This window comes from Anas acuta, chromosome 6, assembly GCF_963932015.1.
Source record: "Anas acuta chromosome 6, bAnaAcu1.1, whole genome shotgun sequence".
Classification (NCBI taxonomy): Eukaryota; Metazoa; Chordata; class Aves; order Anseriformes; family Anatidae; genus Anas; species Anas acuta.
This window is the reverse complement of record NC_088984.1, coordinates 25,653,433-25,674,559: the sequence shown is the minus strand read 5'-3', so window position 1 is coordinate 25,674,559 and position 21,127 is coordinate 25,653,433. Positions and strand designations below refer to the sequence as shown.

At 37.2% G+C, this 21,127-nt stretch overlaps 1 protein-coding gene across 13 annotated transcripts in view; it reads right to left on the bottom strand.

Moving 5' to 3' along the window:
- Positions 1-21,127, bottom strand: part of ABI2 (abl interactor 2) — a 72,368-nt gene that overhangs the window by 31,351 nt on the left and 19,890 nt on the right. For all 13 annotated transcript variants that reach the window (XM_068685913.1, XM_068685914.1, XM_068685909.1 and 10 more), the window contains one exon: positions 4,685-4,852. In XM_068685913.1, the coding sequence (XP_068542014.1) occupies positions 4,685-4,747 (63 nt within the window). In that variant the 5' untranslated portion in view covers positions 4,748-4,852. The remainder of the gene's footprint in view (positions 1-4,684; positions 4,853-21,127) is intronic.

Sequence of the window (21,127 nt, the reverse complement as noted above, 5' to 3'; positions counted from 1 at the left end):
AAGTCTAGCATGAACAGCAGATGGGATACACTCTGCTCTTCTAGAACTTACGTTATTCTCCAATAAGAAATGTAAGGCTCCTGACAGTATTGTTACGTACCTTTTTCCCCTACTGCTCCACCTCCTTTGACAAAAGCTTTTAAGTGACAGACAGTTTGTGAGAAGTCAGGCTCTTTAGTACCATTGCTAAATACACCTTCCAAGATGCCTACAGTAAGGCAAGGCCTGGCTTAAAGAGAAACATGTATAAACCACTTCGTTGTTTCTATTAGAAATTTTCTGGCCATTTTGAAACATCAAATTTCCATATCGAGTTCAAAAAAAAACCAGCTTCAATGCTTTTAAAGATTAAGACATAGAAAATATTAAACTATGTCTGGGATTCCAAAATTAACATTGTTCTCCACATCAAAATCACTGAACCCAGAGTTTTGAAAGACATTCTACCTGTAAGTGAAATTTCTGAGAATATTAAGTTAGCACTTTGAAAGTCCAATCTACAGTGAAATTTCAGAAACAAAAGCCTCCAAAAGCCTTCATTTTTTCCTCTGCTCAAAACATTCCCATTTACTTTTATCAATGTATTGTCACTTTGTTAGCTTAGGCTTTTAAAATTCATTTTAAAAAAAATCTTAAGAGAAAAGGTTGCTTAACTACAGTGTTGTGAGCTTTTTTTTTATATTATTATTTACATTAGTTTACTAGAATTTCAACAACCTTATTTCAAATTCCCTTGAAAAATGGACTAATTACTTTCAATAATAAATAATGAGTAGTTACTCATAGTAACAATGAGTTACTGAAATGTCAGAAATGTAACATATTAGCTGCCACAACTTAAATTGTACGTATTTCATACATTAAAAGGTCACAATGATACTAAGATGCTAAAGAGCTACCTGCTCCATAAACTAGTAATATCTCCTGTGTAGAGTTAGACTTAGATTACCGATTTTAAATAAGTCTGGCTATTCTTTTAACTTGCAAGAAAAAGACAACAGAACATGGTTAGGAGCCTTTATTGATATAGCAACTGAAGGTCTGAGTGACCATCCCTGCAGACACCAGCAAGCTCACCCATGCTGTAACAGTTCAGCTAAGTGTTATGTGCTGACTACAGAAAAGCTCCAGTCTGCGGTCAATTCACTACTTATGATTGACAAATTCCATAAGAAGGGGATGAATCAGATTTCTCCATCCTACTGCATCACTGGAGATAACTGATGGCTCTTACTATATTTCAACTCTTTGTGATAGCATACTTGTTTATATAATTAGCAGCAGAGAAGAATTTTAAAGCTGAACTTGCTCACTAAGACCATTTTGTAACTAAATCTGACAAAATATTTCTCATCAAACAAATATTAAAACCTGAAAATCTGCCAGATTAAACTATTTGGATATGATCAACATGTCACAGTGTCTGCTAACTTGAAAAAATTTTAACACAATTTTTTAAAAATAAGTATAAATATTTATACAGAAGATCTGTATTTAGTGTTGTAATTTTCAGCCAAATAAGAAACACTGCATACAATCTATTTCTGGACAAAGATAAAGAAGGCAAGCAAGAACACATTCATCAGCCTTCAGACCAAATCAAAGTAATAATAAATTTTAAACCAATAGGATTTAATCAGTTGCAATAGTTTCAATAGTAATGATTTCCTTGTTCAGGACCTATATATAATTTAAAAACCCACAAATGATTATCAGCTTCCTTTTCAGTTCTTTGATTAATCTGGCATTTAGAAAGAAACAGAAAGTGACATAAATTGGCATTCTGTGTATGAACAGAGAACTAGAATATTTTATATTCTGAAGTTAATCACGTGTCTTCGAGTTTGAATGTCACTTGAGCAAAACAAGCACTTTTGAAAAAAGTTTTCTTACGAAGAGCCAAATGATTTTGCTTCCCTCTTTGGAGAGTATGTGGAATTTTGAATCATAATTAAAAGCAGGGCTACACATTTATATACTGTAATTTGCATTAGTGTTTTCTATATTTAAATATCAATATCCACTGAACAAAGTATTAATACAAAGTATTAATACAAAGTTATCAAGTCAAGTCATCATTTCAAGTCAGACTGACCAAAATGTTAATTTAGCCATGAGATATTATACCATAAGGTATTTAATGTGGTGCTAAAGACAATCCACTACAGTTGACGCCCAAAGTAAAAAAGACTGAAGAAATCTTCTGCAGATTAGGCTTATTCCAATCAGAGTTACTGAACAGAAATTGTGCATTACATATAAACTGTGACAAAATAAATCGATTTTTTAAGAAGTAAGCACCCAAATTAATGGGGAGAATGTATCATCTGGAACATCAGTATCATGGGATGAACCCACTTTTGAGTGCATTGAATGCAACTACATTAAGTTCCTTGGATCAGTACACTGGATGTAAGTAACATCCAAAATTCAAATACTGTCTGCTCTTCTGACATCACCTCATTCATGAAGATTTAGGGAACATCTGACATACGGATGATACAGTAACAAAAACCACAACCAAAATATACTCTCAATTTCAATTTTACTGTAATATAAACAGATTCAGAAATATCTTCTAACTTTTGGTTGTACAAATTGGTTGTACAAATGCAGCCTATGAATTTTGGCTGTTCCATCTCTGTTATGTATTTGGTAATGGTAATTTAGCACCCCACTTTAAGTAATAGTCCATTTTGTTCAAATTTCAAAAATAATCTGGCCTAACATCTCAGTCCGTATAAAACTCAGTTTCTCAAAAGAAAAAATTAAAAATGCCTTGACACTCTCCCCAAAACATGCTTTAGAAAAACTGTGTGCCAAATAAACTGTATGCATGTAAAAAAAATGGAAAATCCAGTGAAGCCTGAGTGAAAGATTTTCTATCCATATCCTTATTCTGTGTTAGGCTCTTAAGTAGTTGAAATACTTGTCAACTGGTACAAACCACTCAAGAACCATATACACACACACACAAGCACATTCACCACACATACACACAGAGGCATATATACATATACACAGCATATATACAACACGCACACACACACACAGAGTAACATAAGACATTTTCTGAGAAAAACAAACAAACAAACAAAAACCACTGAGTTGTCCATTGATTAACAAAAAGCATGTAGCAGAAGAAATCAAACTTCTCAGCTTATTTCTGAGGATGCAGTTGCATGGGATAACTGATGCAATCTAATAGCATACTATCACCAGAAGGGAAAATCCACCCGGCCACTTCCTTTGCACCTGTTCTGGAATTCATCTTACCACTCAATAAGCCAGTTTGGCTCATTAAGATAGCAAAAAATTAGTCACTTCTTTTGATGGTCCAGATCTCTACCAGCTTAGCAACCCTTTCAGCATCAACAAGTTAACAGATCTCAATCCATTCTGTGGACACAACTTCAACTTTTGGAGAACTGTATGATCATTCACACAACAGAAAAGAAAAAGTAGCCATCAAGAACATGGTACCCAGGTAAAACATTTTCTGAATAATAATAAAACACATCCATCCACTCTCATTGACCCACTGATGAAAACTGAAAATATATCTTACTACTTGTCTGTCCTGCTGTCGTGTTGCTTCCTCTGTCATAATACTGCATCATCCCCAGACTCTCTTCCAGATCTACATACTGTTTAACTACCGATTTCCTACCTTACACAGCTCCCACTTTCAAATGTCTTTCTGAATGCCACAATATATACACACACGCACACACACATATATATACGTATACATATATACATATTTACATATTTAAAATTATCATGTGGAGATCAAGAAACACTAGCAGCCAAAACGTACTGGTTGAATAAGACAGAATATTCAGTCAGGAAACCTAACAATTCTCATATAGTAGAAGGACAAAAAGTGCTGTATCATTGCTCTTACTTTCTCTTTTTAACCCATCATGGGCATGTAAGCCTCCAATAAATCTATCATTTCATCCTCAGCCTATTCTGGCAGTCAAAACTCCCTCATCAGGAGTAGGACATGGGTTCTTTATAACAGGAGCTTAATTTATTTTTAGCTCCTCAAAAAAAATGCAAACAATCACAGGCATTCTCTAGCCATACATAAACTTGAAACATTACTTTTACTCTGTTCACATCATTGCTAATTGAATTTTATTAAGAAAAGCCACCTACGCTTTTGCCATCAGAGGCCAGTATGATAGCAACAATTAAAGTAAAAAGATGACAGATGACAAGTAGTGTTTCCCAGCTTCTGTTTCATGCTTTTTTTTTTCTCTCTTTTTTTTTCTTTTTAAATGTTGAGTGTCTGTAGCTATTTAATACCATACACAGTAAGTCACAAATAGGAACTGGAAAGTCTAATCAATTTGTTAACATAATTTTCTGTTGGTTTGTTTTTTCATCTGTCTACCTGCGCTTTTTACTTCATACACAAAATGGACCCATCCCCATACAATAAACTGTCGAAGACTACATTTAATCTCTTATCCTATGTAAAGTGTTCACACTACCACAAATACCAAATCACACAGACACCCATTCCTAGATTAATATGAGGAGAAATGCATTCTTCTGTTTTAAATGCAACTGTTTTTCTTATTCACAAAACATCAGGTAAGTCACATGCAGTGAAAGTTTTATCTACTGTATAATTTCATGAACAGAGAACAAGAAATCAGGAAAAAGGTCTCACTTGTGAAATATGATTGATTGAAGATTCCATGCGTCGAAGCTGGGATGCTTGGATATCCAGCATTTGGAGAACATTGTTGGCCAAAGTGTTGATCAGATAGGCTACGCTTGCTAATGACTGGGTTGTGTAGGCTTTGGTTTCTTCTAGAGCTCGCTGCTTATCTGCTGACTGAAAGCAGAAATGAAAGGTTTATTCAGTAAAATCTATCACACAAACATTCTTGGAATGAACTCACTTTGCCTGTTTTTAAAGGACAATGAATTATAGAGTCCAACTAATTCTATATAAGTTATCATTTCTCCTCCTTTACATTTCTTCATTACGCAAAATATATTAACTTCGTATTTTAACAGTTTCAGTATTTTAAAAAAGGAATTACGCTAGTATACAACATGCTAATCTTTTCTAGAAATATTGGAAATGCAACTTCTTATACTGTGCCTTTGCAATGAACTTTAAAAGCACTCCGAAATACTTAATACTCTTTATGATTTTATATTCATGATTTGGTAGTTCATCCAATTCCTGTTACAGAATTTAGGCTCCCTTCTAAACTTTGTACTTCAATGTGTACTCTCAAAAGAGCCTGCAAGGATCTGCCAAGTACCATATTCCTCTCCAATTATATAGACCTCATTATTGCCACAAACGGTCGTTAAAAATGGAAGCACTCAGTCACAGTGAATGAACTATAATTATTCCCTGAAAGTGGTAGCTGAATTAAAAGATCAGAAGAATCACCGTTAAGAAGAACAAGTCTGTTTTCTTCTATTTTTCTAGTAGTAGAGCACTTAAAATACTTAGGCTACCAAGCCAGAAAATATCCACTAGAAGAACATACGTTTTCTTCAAAAAACATTAGAATTAATAAATTAAGAGGCTAGTTGTTAAGGTGTTTCTCCCATAAATAGTTAAACATTACTAGAACCTAATTCAGTATAAAGAAAACAGCATAAACCACTGGTAAAACACACAACTAAGATGCTAAGAGACTTTAGTTTCCAGTTTGCTAGACACTGTAATACACTCTGAATGTCACTTAGGTCATCTTTAGCCTCCTCACAGGCTGATGGTGCTGTTTCTAAAGTAACAGCTGACAAGTAGGTTCTGCTCCCACCTTCCTATTTTTCACACGGGTGCATATCGAGATTCAATAAACATACTTGTACTAGAGAGGGAAAATAAAGCAATTCCCTCTCTTTCAGCATAAGCTGACTCTACCTTCTGCTTGACCACATGCACTCCAGGGCAGCACAGAAATTAAGTGTATCTTTACTACAGGAAAATCATTCTTGTAGCTAAAGATATTTCCTGAGACCTTGTACCAAGATCCTCAAAAGCAGGATTTTAAGAGAAAAAAACAACAACATGTAAACATAAGCATAGGACTCCATTAAATGCCCATATGAAAAATATGCAGTACTTTTCCTGTCCTGGCAGCATCTCCCATGTCCAGCCACAACAATGATTGGTCTGATAGCATCCACCTTTGCAGGCCATGCAGCTGCCACTTTCCATTTTGCTTCCTAGAAGGGTGGACAGCAGCAGTTGCTATTCATTGTGCAAGAGCTCCTAAGGTGGTGCAGGAGGAGGAGGATACTGTAGAAGGCAAGCATTCTTGCCCGGCTATGCAAAAAAAGAAAACGCCTCAGCAGAATAAGAAACTAAACATGTTAGGGGACAACTTCTCGGGCCACAATATGCTGATGTCCCACAGTCAAGGATGCTTATAAAGGCTTATATCTAGCTATAAAGACATCAGAAAAATATGGAGTCCGGACTTCATCTAAGAACTCCTGACTTTCAGCCAGCTGGGTAACATGCATTTTATAGAAAAAAAAGCTCCAAACGTAGCTTAAGGACTTCCAAATGGAGGAACACAACTCTCAGTCTCAGCTCTCACACCACTGGCATCTAAATGCACTCTCGCTCTCTCCGTAGCCTCAGCTCAGTCTCCAAACATCATTGCTACAGCAAGCATACACACCACAGGACACTTTCACAGCTATTCAAACACTTTCTGAATGGCAATAATAAAAATGACCAGAAGCTTGTCAGTTTTGCTCCGCAGCTGCTGTTGAAGTCTATTTATAGCAGCAGAAACTGCTGATTTACATTAGCACACTGTACATCCAGAATAGCTGAGTAGAAGCCAACAAGCACAATTTGTTTCATTAATAGCCAAAGAGTTGGAGAACAAAAGGAAGACAATCTATCATTTTAGAAATTAGGAGCCTTTGCTCCAGTTTTACTGCTTAAAGAAATATAAACATAAATCTACATTCAGAGCTAGTCTTCCACTGATGTACACACCTACCAGCTAAATTTAAGTTACCCCCATTTACACTAGTTCAACAAGGAACTGGCTTCTCATAAAACAGCAATCCTACAAACACACTGGGAACTGTTATTAGCATAAAAACCTTTTTGATTGAGAGGTCCAGTCTGGGTATTTGGCTGATAACCTGAACAAATATGATTTGCTCTGCATACCTTTATACAGAGCTGAAAATTCTCTGAAACAAACTTTGAAAGCTTTTTCTTGAACTCCCAGCTTCAACTTCTCAAGCAATGTTAGGAAGATAGTTGAACATCACAAGTAGATCATCTGCACAGCCTTAAGGAGTTTGGATCATTGATGTTTTCTGTTCCCACATTCTTCAGCAGCAGCTCAGCATCAATGTTCGTCTCCACACAATGCCCACACCAGGTGGTTCCCACTGAGTCACAAAGCAGCATGCTTTGCTGTTGCTCTCAGCTGTGAGACCATCATCTTAACACCACGAAGAGCTCACCTGGTGCTTCTGCCAGCCAAGGATGTTCCTGCTACTACTGGGAATGGCCACCTCTGCTGCAGCAGGAAGTGGTACCCCACACAATTGCACTTCTATATGCAAGTCCAAAGATGGACTTAGAGGGACACTAATTCTAACAAAACTCAGGAATGTATTGAAATCAATACAAATGTTCACCTGAAAATATTTCTATTTTTTTTATACTAGATTGTATAACCCAAATTGCTCACAGTAGAAAGGATGTGGCATTCAGTGGTCGGCATGACAGAGTTCAACAAGCTTTCGCTATTCAGAACAAAATGTGCCTTACCCATAATTAAATATTTTATACACATTTATTCAACTGCACAGATGGTATTTGCTTAGCCTATCCAAGTGCTTTCCAAGGACCTTTGGTAAGCTAGAAAAAATGATTGAGAAAAAAGCTAGGCATCATTAATTTAATATGCCAGAATCAAGCCAAAAAGTTACATAATTGCCAGTAAAAAAAGAATAGCTTTGTTTTAAACAAACTACCTCATTAAATATGTACTTACTCAAGAATATTCCTTACTCCCTTCTTTACTACTAGAACTGCTCATTTCTAGTATTCCAGAGATCTTGAAAAAAATAACGCCACAGAACAATTAGAAAACTCCAGTATCTCCCTTTCAGATGTGCAGGAGGATCCTGCATACTGGAGGAATACAGGAGGAAATCCAGTTCACCTATTTTTCAGTATAACCAGAGCTCCAAAGTACTTGGGTTTGGGGGGAGTTTTTCTTCTGTGTCAATTAGAATATTGTTATCTCTAAATAATTCATCCCTACATGTAAACAGTCTGCTCTACATATTGCTCATTTGTGCAATTACTGGTCTTATTATATCAGCAGGGAAAAGGCCTAGCTTGATCTCTTCACGACCCCATTTAAATGTTTATACATTTGTTTTAAAAACAAGGAGAGGTAGTAGTCATCTCACTCACTTACATGTACTCTATACCCTAACCATTATGAATTAATCAAATGTTAAGAAATATAACCAAGCCATATTTCAGATGTGAATAGGAATCTCTTTCTCATACACATACTTCCGAAAACCCACTGACAGCTTTCCGTATTCAACAGCAACCACAAGCACCAAGATGCACTGGGATCATGCTTCTGAGAAAGCAACAAAATCAGTGGGACTGGTTATTTGGCATACAGCTTACGAGAAATGGGAGCTCCAGAATTTGGAGACAGTATTTACTTCACAATATTTTAACATGGCCTTATATGGATAGATAGCTCTAGTTAAAGTAACCTGCTTGACCAGCCTTTGTACCACCTGATAAAATTGGAACATGTTAGTTTACTAGTGACTCATTTGCTTTTTTTATTAGCAAGCTACTCGCAGAAGAAACGGTGCAAGAATCAATGCTACAATTAAACTTGAGCCATGAGTGGACTGTCCACACACTGAAAGAGGTAGCAGGCATCTAAACCATCCCACATTGTAAATAACTGTTTAACCAAAAACTGTATTTCTTCACAATTGCATGAAGAGCCTCTCTAATTGACACCTAAACAAAAGCATTTAACTTGCTGCTCATTCAATGTGTTTTTCAATTGAAACACCTTTAAATGTGAAGTTACTGCAGTCAACTCTTCTGAACACAAGTCAAAAAAAAAAAAAAGCAATTAGGACTACTCTCATAGTATTGTGAATTTTGAATATCCTAAATGTAATCAAATGCATCACCTTTTGAGCTCAGATCACGCAGTAACGTAAGCACATCAATTTAAAAAGCTGTATAGGGAACTTTTGGCATTTAGGCTAAATGTAACCATTAGAGAAGATACCAGTTTTACAATTAAAAATGCATAAGTCCTATAATTAGATTCTACAATTTAAACAGGAAGCAATGAACTTAAAAAAGAAAAGCCATTTTCAAATGCAAGGTTACTTGCATTCATCGTATTCCACGGATAGGAATATAAATATAAATAAGGTTATTTCCACTTTTATGAGTAAATTATGATGACAATTTAGCTTAACTTATCTGAATACTATTAAAAAAAACATGCTAGCTGAGGAACATACTCCTATTTATACTTGTGAAACATTAGGCTGTTCTGTTTTTCAGATTACTAAAATACTAACAATGTACTAAGTGTTAGTGGAATTTCTAGATCATAAGTGTGACTTCTGAAACTTTAAGCCAGCTGAAACTCAGTATCAGTAAACCTTTGCAGTCAATATCAGGTCATTCTCACTAAGTTAGTCTTATCTTTTTACTGCAGTTGAATCATTAGGTATTTTCATTTCTGTGCTGCCCCTCTAAATGTAGGTTTGATTAGTAGCTAGGAAAACTACCTTTCAAAAAATATACACAAATCTAACTAGCCTCTGAAATGGAAAAACTTTTTTTTTTTTTTTTAAATGCATATTGCATTCAAGGCTGCCAGTAAGGGCAAAACTAACCTACTGGTCTGAAATTTATGACAAGACTATCAGTCTACTGCACCCAGAAGAAGAAGGTAACAAATGATAGCTGTGGTCGAGCACAACTTGCCTGACTAACATCTAATCACTTACACCACTGTTTTCATGCTGCCAGCATCATTGCAATAAATCTGTCATCTGCTTCCCTTAAATAACACCAGGATCAAATTTAGGATTTTATTTTCCCACAGATACAAGCACTGAAGACTGTTTTTCACATGCAAATGTCCTGCTCTCATCAAAACTAGCAACTTCCTATTCTTTGAAAACAGAGCCAAAGTCCTGTTTATGCCAAAATAAAAAAAAAAAAAAGCCAGCACACTAGACAAGGTTATAATAAAGGTTGTTCAACACATAAATAATATAGTTTAAAATGATGTATCACTAGAAACTGAACAGCCTGCTAGCATCCAAATACATCTGCATCTGAAGTGTAGCTAACATGAAGTTACATTAATAGTAATTCATTACTGGTTTACAGCATCAAATGCAGCCCTTCCTTGAGAAGTGACCAGCAATGACAGAAATCTATTCTCCATGTGTATTTAAGGCTGTCACTGTTTATTTTGTTAATCAGTGGATTCTTCACCTCACTGTTAGCTCTTTGGCAATAACGCAGCTGAAAGAAGTGGATAATTTTCTATTTCATTCATCAATGCAATTATTAGAGTTCCAAAAACAAGGCCAACTTCAGCTTTAATATCAGTAAGCTAATCAAATTTGTGGCCATAAGAGACTACTCTTTCACACACCTGCTGTTCTACAGCTCTTCACTCACTGAGGAAGCTTTACTTTTCACTGAGTGTGCAAGTAAGAATCATTGATGCACTTCAACTCATATTTGATTTTACAGCTACTTGATAACAATTAAACGTCATTACACCATATGCAAAAGTCACTTTTCAGAATCCAAGTGGCCTTCTGAAGCCAGAACAAGCTACAATTATACAGTAATTACACTCCACTATACAAACAGTATTATTCACACCGTTTTCTCCTTAACACTATCAGAGGAACAGATTTTTTTTTTCTCTCAAGAAATCTAACAAAATCTACCCTAAGAAGGATGTCTATCTCAGCTCCCCCAAAATCTCAGAATCACAGAATTTCTAGGTTGGAAGAGACCTCAAGATCATCGAGTCCAACCTCTGACCTAACGCTAACAGTCCCCACTAAACCATATCCCTAAGCTCTACATCTAGACGTCTTTTAAAGACTTCCAGGGATGGTGACTCCACCACCTCCCTGGGCAGCCTGTTCCAGTGCCTAACAACCCTTTCAGTAAAGAAGTTCTTCCTAACATCTAACCTAAAACTCCCCTGGCGCATGCAACATTTGAGTTATTGCCCAATTTTGTCGGTTTCTCCATCCAACTATAACTTCTCAGATCACTTCAGTACATAGCAACGACAGAGGCCAACTAACAGCTTTCATTTCAAATCACAGGCAGAGTTAGCTGTGGCAATAGAAGAAGGTTCTGCTTCCAAGTGTCCACTGCCAGATACTGCAACCTCATAGCAAGAAAAGCTAAGTAGGACACACAGCCGCGTCATCCATCATCATAGTTTACAGCCTATATACAAACATAATTAGTCCGATGGCAGGACAGCCTGTAACTGCCGACGAGTAACTACAGCATGTAAGGGGATGATATGCACCCTGTTCAGCCAGCAGCTCCCAAAAGAGAGGCAATCAAACAGGTGGAGATGCCAGCCACATCGCTCAGCACAACTATATCAGCCTGCCATCGGCCTATTCTTTCTACAGTCCCATGTCTTTGGGCAGCACAGAAAGGAGTCCCGTGGCCCCAGGAACACACGCCACTGGGCAGCCTTTGCTGTCTGCCCCAACAACTGTGGCTGTGCCATGCCCCAAACTCTGCCTGCGTTGTCAAAACAACTAATGCAAGGCCCTCAGTGGACTTCCACTGTCCCGACCTCCTCATGCTGGCAGCCCCCTCTATGTTATCATTCTGTAAGTTAACGTATTTTAAATTAGCTACCTTTGATAACCATGCAGCTACCAAGTAACAGGAATCTGCCAATTCAGAGATAGAGAAGAAGGCCCCTTAAACCAACCAGGGGCCAGGGATTGGCATAATCATCTTCATTTTCTAGGAAATTACCCTGCTTGGCTTACACAGCCCCCTTCACAATAATCAGTTAATCATTTGAAAATCATCTGAAATGATTCTTATTTGGTGCTTTTTAAAGCTGCTGCCAATTCAGACATACTGAAAGGAACAGGTTCAGATACATAACCTGACAAAACAAAAAATATATATATTTTATTTCATATAAGAACGTAGGGATCAAAAAAGAAACCTCAAAAAAAGAAACCTTCACACAACAGTAGCAGCATACAACATACTTCTGTGAGGTGACAGAGCCCCTGGCAGAATACTGACCCTCCCACACCTAGAGATTTATGCTCAACCAAGAGAGCCTCAAAGAGATCCAGTGGCAGTTGATCAACACTAAACCTGGGAACTGCGAAATCTGAAGAGGTTTCCCTGCATCGGCCCAGGAAAGGTTCCCCAATCTCTCCCCTCACTCCAACCATGCTCCTCTCTCTCTCTCAAGAAGAGGGGACAGCCCTTACTGCCTACTGTAGAACCAGCTAAACGCCAAAGTCTCCAATTCCTCCACCGCTACATCACCAAGTACGCCAGAGCCTTATCACCCAAGATGCATGTTCGCACCTCATTACACGACCAGACACAAATACTTCTGTCTGACTGAAAAATCACAGCAGTCCCCACAGCTCACAGGCCTTTTCCCTTGCCTTCAGCAGAACACACAAAGCACAAGTCAATTTGTTCATGATGCCCACAGTCAGCCTGCTGAAAGGTGACCTCTGCTGTACCGCTCCACTGAAGGTGGTGGTGACACCCGGTGCTAAACAGGCATCAATCTGCCTGGTTAACACCTGCTAACCAGTCAGAGTGCCCAGTTACACAAACTACCATTCCCAGCATAAAGAAGTGGCAGGAAGTCAGGAAAAGTTCACGCTAAGAACTGCTGAACAAAACCAGAGCCTTCCTATTCAACAGATATGTTTCTTGTGTGCCCTGAGAGCCGTAGCTGCTCACTTTTCTGGCATGGAATGTTTTTCCAACCTTTTGCTCCTGTTACCATAGCACTGGACAAAACACAATATTGGCGGAGAGTGGGATTCCAGCCTCTTATGCAGCAACCTGTGTTAGCTGAGCTCTAGATCTCTGCTCTGCAGCCCTTGAGGAATTGCTGAACAACCAATAATCCGAAAGTCATCTCCTCCAGAGAGGAGGAGCCCCAGTCTTAAATCCCAAAAGGTAAATTGCTAGAAATAAGCATTTTTCAAAATTTCTTCAATTTGTTCATGTTTTTAAGGGTTGCCAGCACACAAGAACCAGAGAGCTGCAGGAGAGTTTTCATATTAATCAGACTCAAACTTTGCTACGTTTCTACAATTTAAGAATCATAAAAAATTAGCAGAGAAAAACAGAACAAAAAAATGCAGGCACTGTAAGTAGCAGTTATCCTCTTTCTTCCAATTTAACTAGCAGTTTTGGTCCATTTACTTCAAAATTAGAAGTAAGCCTTCTGTCAATTGCTATGTAGCTCCAGAATAGCACGCAAAGTGCTGTTCAACCTGCTGCATATAACTTAACCCCACAGCATCAAGTTTTCTGTAATTCTTTCCACCAAAATCTGTATTTTAGACACAGATTTTCCTAAGCATGACCTACTTTCACACTAATTACAGCGCTTCTTGCCCAGAGACTGTTCTATGTCAGCGGTAACTCTATTTTTTAAAGCAATATAATGACCTATTACATGCAATCAAAGAATGTGCATTTAATCTCCCATGTTAACTATAGTAAAACCATAATACAGTCATCTCCAAACAATTTAAATACTAGTTCCTTCTGCAAATTACACAATTACTTATTTTAGGAATAAACAAATATCACAACGAAGTATGAAAATGCAATATGCCTAACAAACAAATCTAGCTTGGGCAAAGTTTTTCTCCACATACAGTAATTTTTACATTTCCCAGCTCAGAAAACACAGTGATTCCCTTGCAGGTCACAGAGCCATTTCAGAATTCCTCTCTAGCAATACATGTACATAGAAATTTCTTGCTGCTAAAGAAAAGCTAGAACTTGAAAGATGTAAACCTAGCAGCAGTAAGGGTCTTCCTGCTCAGCTATAAAAGACCATGGTTCCGAATGCTGAGTCAGGATGGGCATGAAGAGATTATATTTTTTCTGAAAATCCATTCAGAACAATACCAAGGATTTCATACAGTGAATGTGTAAGACTGCTGTCAATTTAATAATGGTTACTCAGCGTTAATGAACTTAAGAAACCCCTGACCCACACATACCTATTCTTACATTTGAGTGTACAAAACACTTCAGATTGGTTTTAAGATTAAATACATTAGCCAAATTTACTTCTACCAAAAATATGAAGACATATAAATTCTACAAGGAGTTAGTTTGATTTCAGGAAGCTTACTGAAGGGCAAGAAGCACATCAACTCTTCAATGTAGTTGCTACCATGGTAATTCTATTATTTATTTATTCTATTTATTTATTCTATTATATAAAACATAGGATAAAATATTTTGGTGAAATAATAAACTTTCTGAGTACAACAGTGAATGACAGATCAGAGAGTTGACCAAGTATAGCAGAAGGGCTGAAGTGGACATTTTTCCAGCTTTTTGTGTGTCTTAACAGTTTGGCATAACCTACTAGTTCAACAGAAAGCATTCAGTCACTGTTCTGTCTAAACACTCCACAGTTGTTTAATTTTTCTTAATCAGGACTGTTTACTTTGGCCGAACCCCAAAACTATTGTTTGAACGACTCCGCTTAAGTGACTCACTGGTCATGTTAATTCTGCACACTTGAAGAATTTTCAGTAATTATTAAAATTACTGAAAAATATTCTGATGTATTTTCTGAATGAAATTTAGAAAATAATTGTATAAAATCACAGCTATAAATGAAAACCTACCGAAAGGAAAAGGAGAAACTTGGAGAAAGGAAAGAATATCTGACCTAAAGCTAGCGCTTTTCATGAGAATATGCCACTGAAGTGTACGCTTTTATTGGTACAGGTTTGACTGCTCTATTGCTTATGCTCCAGATAGGTATTCTTCTATATCTCCATAGTCTGCTATTTGTACTTAAATTACAATAATTGATGATAGTAATTCTATGTTACAAGATGCACACAATACCTTCAAGTTGTAAAATTCAACCCTGTATTCAAAGGAAAATAAAAAACAACAGCAACATAAAAAAGTGCTTAAGAAAAGCACGGTATTGGTATTAACTGGTAGACAAAATACTAGAAATGGATGCCTCAGTGGAACTTCCATGAATTCTACGTGGTTGTTTTTACTTATGTGCACAGAGAGTTGATTATGTACCAAATACCAACAGCACAGGAGGTTAGTAAAATTATTATGTCTAACCCCATGAGAATTGCATGATAAGATTCCTTGAAAAAAACACAATTTCAACAATACCCCGGATAACATCTGGAAGCAAATTTCTGTGCAGGACCTTGTAGAGGCAACAGACACAGAATATAGTTCTATCAACATTCCTGACAAAGAATCAGACAAATGACTTATTTTGGGATCAGCACAAAGTTCTGAAGCCCTTAAGTTCCACCAAGTCTGTCACAAAAAGGGTTGGTCATCCCAAAAATTGGAAGGGTACTTGAGAAAAGGACAGATGAATGAGCAGACAAGGCCTCTGAATACAGCATCAAGCACCTGTGCTGCCCACAGATTAGCAGCTGACCATCTTTGCACATTTACTGATTATGTTCCAGACAAACACTTTGAATAAAGTATGTGGGTTTTTTTTTTTTACCACAAAAGAAGTCACAGGGACCATTTTATTTCCCCAAAACATATGTTTATTTATTTATTTTTAATTTTCTGTTTGTCTAATGAGAAGAGAGACTTCTACCAGGCCTTTTAGATTTGTTCAGGTGCTAAGTTTTGCATGTACCAGTGCTATTCTGTCAAAGACCTTTTTAAATATGCGTTAGTCACTCTTGTACCAACAAGAATATATCTTTTAAAGCTACGGAACACCATTTATTTTCTCCAATCAATATTTATACAGCAGAAAGAATTCATATTGGACAGACAAGACACCATCTGTCACACACATCTTGGCAGAAGCTAAAAATGTACAGCTATTTTTCCCCTACAACAGCCACATCCATAGTCCAATTAAACTTAAGCTCAGAACTTCCACGAAATAAAACAATCTTTTATTATCCTCATCTAACAAAATTCCTACTAATGAATTCTTGCAGGTACAGTAGTCTTAAAAGTCAGTTTTTACACACAGTTTTCAAAGAAGAGCCAGATACAGACAGATACAGATACAGGTGCCTCAAATAAGGGAAAACAATTCTTTCCTGCTATACAATCTAAATCGGGTCACAAATACTTCAGTAAAAGAACAACTTTAATCCCACAGATAAGAATTATTATCCTATTCCCTGTATACGCCAAATTTCACCATATCCAGTACCAGCAATACCATATAATTTTATTCATTCTGGTAGCTGTCATAATGGCAAGAGCTCTCAACCATAAAACACATCACTAAGGATTATGTGCAGTATTGAAGCCAACCTGCTTGAACTGCACCCACAGCATGCCTGCAACTTACAAGCATGTCTCTTGACCTTTTTCCCCACAGCTGAAAGCCAACGAAGAAGTGTCTCTGGCTCAGGAACTAGCCAAGACAAATATGGTAAACCAATTCGGAGATTGCATTCAGAAGTGCTACCACTTAGATTTAGATATCTGTAATAATCCCACGTAAGAGTTTCCTTAGCTTCAGTAGAACTAAGGAAATAATAGTCATTAAAAGGAAGGATACAAACAGTAAAAGCTAGACTGCCCTGACACCTCCGGAGACATAAAGAAACAACACGCAGGAAGTTCAACACAAAAGCACAATAACACGGAACAGACTTTTAGTCAGTCAGCAGAATCTTTTTCCTGCAGTACTGAGAGATCTCTGTGCTTGGATAAATTTGGGCTTAAGGAAAACCCCTTCTCTTCACCCTCAACACCGTTTACTCTGTAACCCACAGCACTACAAATGCCCAAGGGCAATCCAGTGGAAACCTCCACACAGTGAGCTACCATGTTGGAGACAGCATAGCTCATGTCCTTCAAGCCAAATCCAATGGCCACCAGGAAACCAAGTACTCATCCCAGCTGGGCAGCTCTGTGCCAAAGCCAGTCCCACATGAGCAACAAGCCAAGCTCAAATACCAAACACCAGTCCTCTGCATCACCACCGCTTTGTTCATTACTGATACAGGGTTTTCCAGCAATGTCACAGTTTAAAAGAAAACACAAAATGGTGAAGTTCTTTTCAGTGTATCTTAATGTAGTGACCAGTTACATCATTATGCTTAGCATAGTTATGCTACATTGAAATTATAGAAATTAAAGTTTATGGCATACAAATAGAAAATGATGCTGCAAACTAGTAAAAGACCGCAGGACTCCTCTCAGCAGTTTTGTTACAGGAAATGAGAAATCCCCACCTTTGATTTTACCTTCACCATCATTCTCATACAGAAAGAGTTCTGAAGTTGCTTACTCACCCATTTCAACAACATTATTGTTCTGATAGTTCTGAGCTCTCACTTATTACAAGAATAGAAACGTCAGGGAGTGCAACCACACAAGAAATAACATTTCAAATGCTGAATACCTTTTTATTTTACAAAAGGTTCTCTTGCCTTGCATTCTTTCATTTTTTTGGATGTTAATTCATTTGTTCTCAAGTTGTCCTAATAGGTTGTTACAACAGTAGATTCAGCAAGTTCTACTACCATCAGAAAAAAAAAAGAGCTTTTCTCAATACCCTAATGAATTAAACTGCTGCATAAAAGGCCTTTTCATTTGACAAGACATGTTTAAATAATATCATCTCTCTACCCATCTAGTTATGCCAATAAATAAACCTACCCTGGAAAGAAGAGTTTCATGTTATGATTGATAGAGAGACTTTAAGAGAGAGGCACAGAGGGAGAGGAAATTTCCAAGCTGCTTTGTAGTCAAGCAATTCTCTTATTCATTTTGCAGGATGCCCAGCCAACTGCATAACCTCTAATTCTGCACCTCCCAGACACTGACAATTAGCTTTTCTGTAACACTCGCTATCTTCCAATCCTCTGTAAGATTGTCCCTAAAACACAGGAAATACCATCCTTTTTTCCCCCCTATGTTCCCCAGAAGAAACATATGAAAACAATTCTTAAAGGACTATGTCCAAACACAGGTTTACGTGCATATAAAACCCAGTCCAAAAAAATGAAAAAAGCTCCTTCCACTCTGTTTGTAAACAAACATGGTACTTACCCAGATTAGTAAAGTATAAGGTCTAGAGAGGAAAAGCGTCTAATCAGAGCTGTATTACTTAAAAATGAAAGAATTAGGTAAAAAAAGCTGACTGCTCAAGTTATGGCTGTTCAAGTTGTGATTTGGCTTGTGAAGAGGCATGTATTTAAGAGAATGGTATCCTGGAGGACTCTGTATTTAGTCAAAAAAAGGAGGGGGGGTGGGAACGACATTTTGACAAACTAATACTATACATACAAATAAAAAAAAAAAAAATCAGAAATTCTCATATTTCAATCTCCACAGCTTAACGTCCTCAATCTATCTTTCATCTGCATTTCTAGCAGAACTTAAATGACAAATGCCACTTAGAGAATTTTGGCCTTTCAGAGCTGCCCTAGGAGTTTCACTAAACATAACGTTTATTATGCAATAATGCCAAGAAGCCCTAAAGCTAATGCCAAATCGGTTCAAGAAATACCACAGTAAGCCATATAATAACTGTGCAGTACACCTCCAAATTGATTCCAGAACCTCAGATCTAAAATGGGTGCTCAAAGCTCCTACCTGGCCTTGAATGCTTCCAGAAATGGGGCATTCACAACTTCTCTGGGCAAGCTGTTCCAGCGCCTCACCACCCTCTGAGAGAAGAATTTCTTCATGATGTCTGATCTAAATCTACCCTCTTCCAGTTTAAAGCCATTCCCCCTTGTCCTATCTGTCCTATCATTCCACTCCCTGACAAAGGGTCCCTTCTCCAGCTTTCCCCATAGGCTCCCTTTAGGTACTGGAAGGCAGCTGTAAGGTCTTCCTAGAGCCTTCTCTTCTCAGGGTTGCTCTCAACCTGTTCTCTACTCAGGCTGTATTTGGGCTTGCCCCAACCCACGTGCAGGACCTTGAACTTGGTCTTGTTGAACCTCGTGAGCTTTGCACGAGCCCATCTCTCAAGCCTGTCAAGGTCCCTCTGAAATTATGACTAAAATCAATGTAAATATCCTATATGTATAAAAGATATGCAAAATTTAAATTTTAAGCAAATCACAATATGGTAATGATTTACAGTAGTTCTGTTAACCCATATCAACAAGTCTCTTAGTGGCTGCAGAAGTGTCCTCAAGCTGGAGATGGTTTAAAGTAACTTATCACCACCAGACAATTGTAACAGAAATCCACAGTCCACAGGTAACTTTTTCTGTTATCCAGACTTGTTGATTTATACAGATGCCTATCAGATACGAATGGATTAGAGTGGACAGTGCAAAATACTTTAATATATATGGGCAAAAAAATCCATCATGGATAAATTCAAAACAAATGCAAGGCAAAAACATACAAAAACAGAAGATAAAACTGCTTATATCCTTATCATTTCTTCAAAACATCTCTTTAGCCTTTTTGGAATCCCATTAAACACTGAGCCTGAACTCATAGCAATAATTCCAAAGATTACATTAAGAAGCATTACCAAACTAAAGTAGCATTATCAAACTAAATTGAGAATCCTTGTACCTTGGTTCAAGAAAAATGGAAAACTAGTGTACATTGTTCACACTCTTCACAACATTACTTGCATATTATTTTAATTACAGTCTTTAATTTATTATCTATCAAAAACTACTGCCCCATTTTCCAGGTCCTACTCATACATGCATTAATCGATATATCTTATGTCTATCATCCACCTCGGTCTCCAATTTTGCTGTTACTGGTATGATAAGAAGTTGGCTTTTGTTTTCACTAGTTCCCCTAATGGATGTATTTATAAAAAATGACAATGACTGTAAATTTTTCATAATGACATTACTTTAGTTATCTGGTTTATAACCATTTTTTCCTGTCTTTTGGCTAAATACCCATATACTTCATAATTGTCACATAAGAGGGGGACACCCTGACACACCCTCCAGACAGATATATGTACATTAACTGATTCCAGATAGCTATTTAATTTGGGATATTTAACATATTTACATTCCCCACAAGTTGCAGCAGGCCTGTTTTTTTTACATAGGCAGAGAACAAAATTCTGCAATCTGCAGAAAACATGCCTCACACATAAACAAGCTCTACTCCTTGTGCCAACTTACAAACTTACCACTTAGTTAAAAAAAATCAGCAAGAATTACAAACTTTGGAATATATAATATCTCTCAAACTTACAGCATTAAAAGGACACACTCCAAAATCATTTTGAGAATTGGCACTATATACTCAGTAAATATACACTATTTAAAAAATATTAAGACAAATTAGTGTGCTTTGAATTAAGACTGGACTACTCGTTAATAAATGGCCTTGTGTATTTGTGAAACAGACTGAAATTTTCTCTTTGAAAAGAGAATCAGTAATACTAATTCAGCTATGTTTATATATCTCTGACTGCTAAGAAGAGCAGTACCAAGAACAGAGTTAGATTGTTCTATCACGCAGCCTATATAGAAAGATGAGCACTTATTCTGCTTTCAAAGGTCACATATTACCTAAAGGCTATCTGCCACAATCCTTTCACGTTTAACATGTGTTGGCCCCTACAGCTCACAGTTTTCATTAGGGGGAAAAAATAAAAAAATAAAAAATTGACATTTTCACTACTACCCTTCAAGCCCAGAGAACAGATTGAATAACCAACTTCAAAACGTGCTATGTGGAAGACTTCCTCTTCTACCTTAGCAGAGTCAATCTCACTGCTCACTGCCATCAGCGGGGATGGTCCCACTCCTTCCCTGCTGCCTTCCCCCCTCCTCCTTGGCTTCACCCTCCACCATCACTTAGCAAAGGAACAATGTTTCTTTG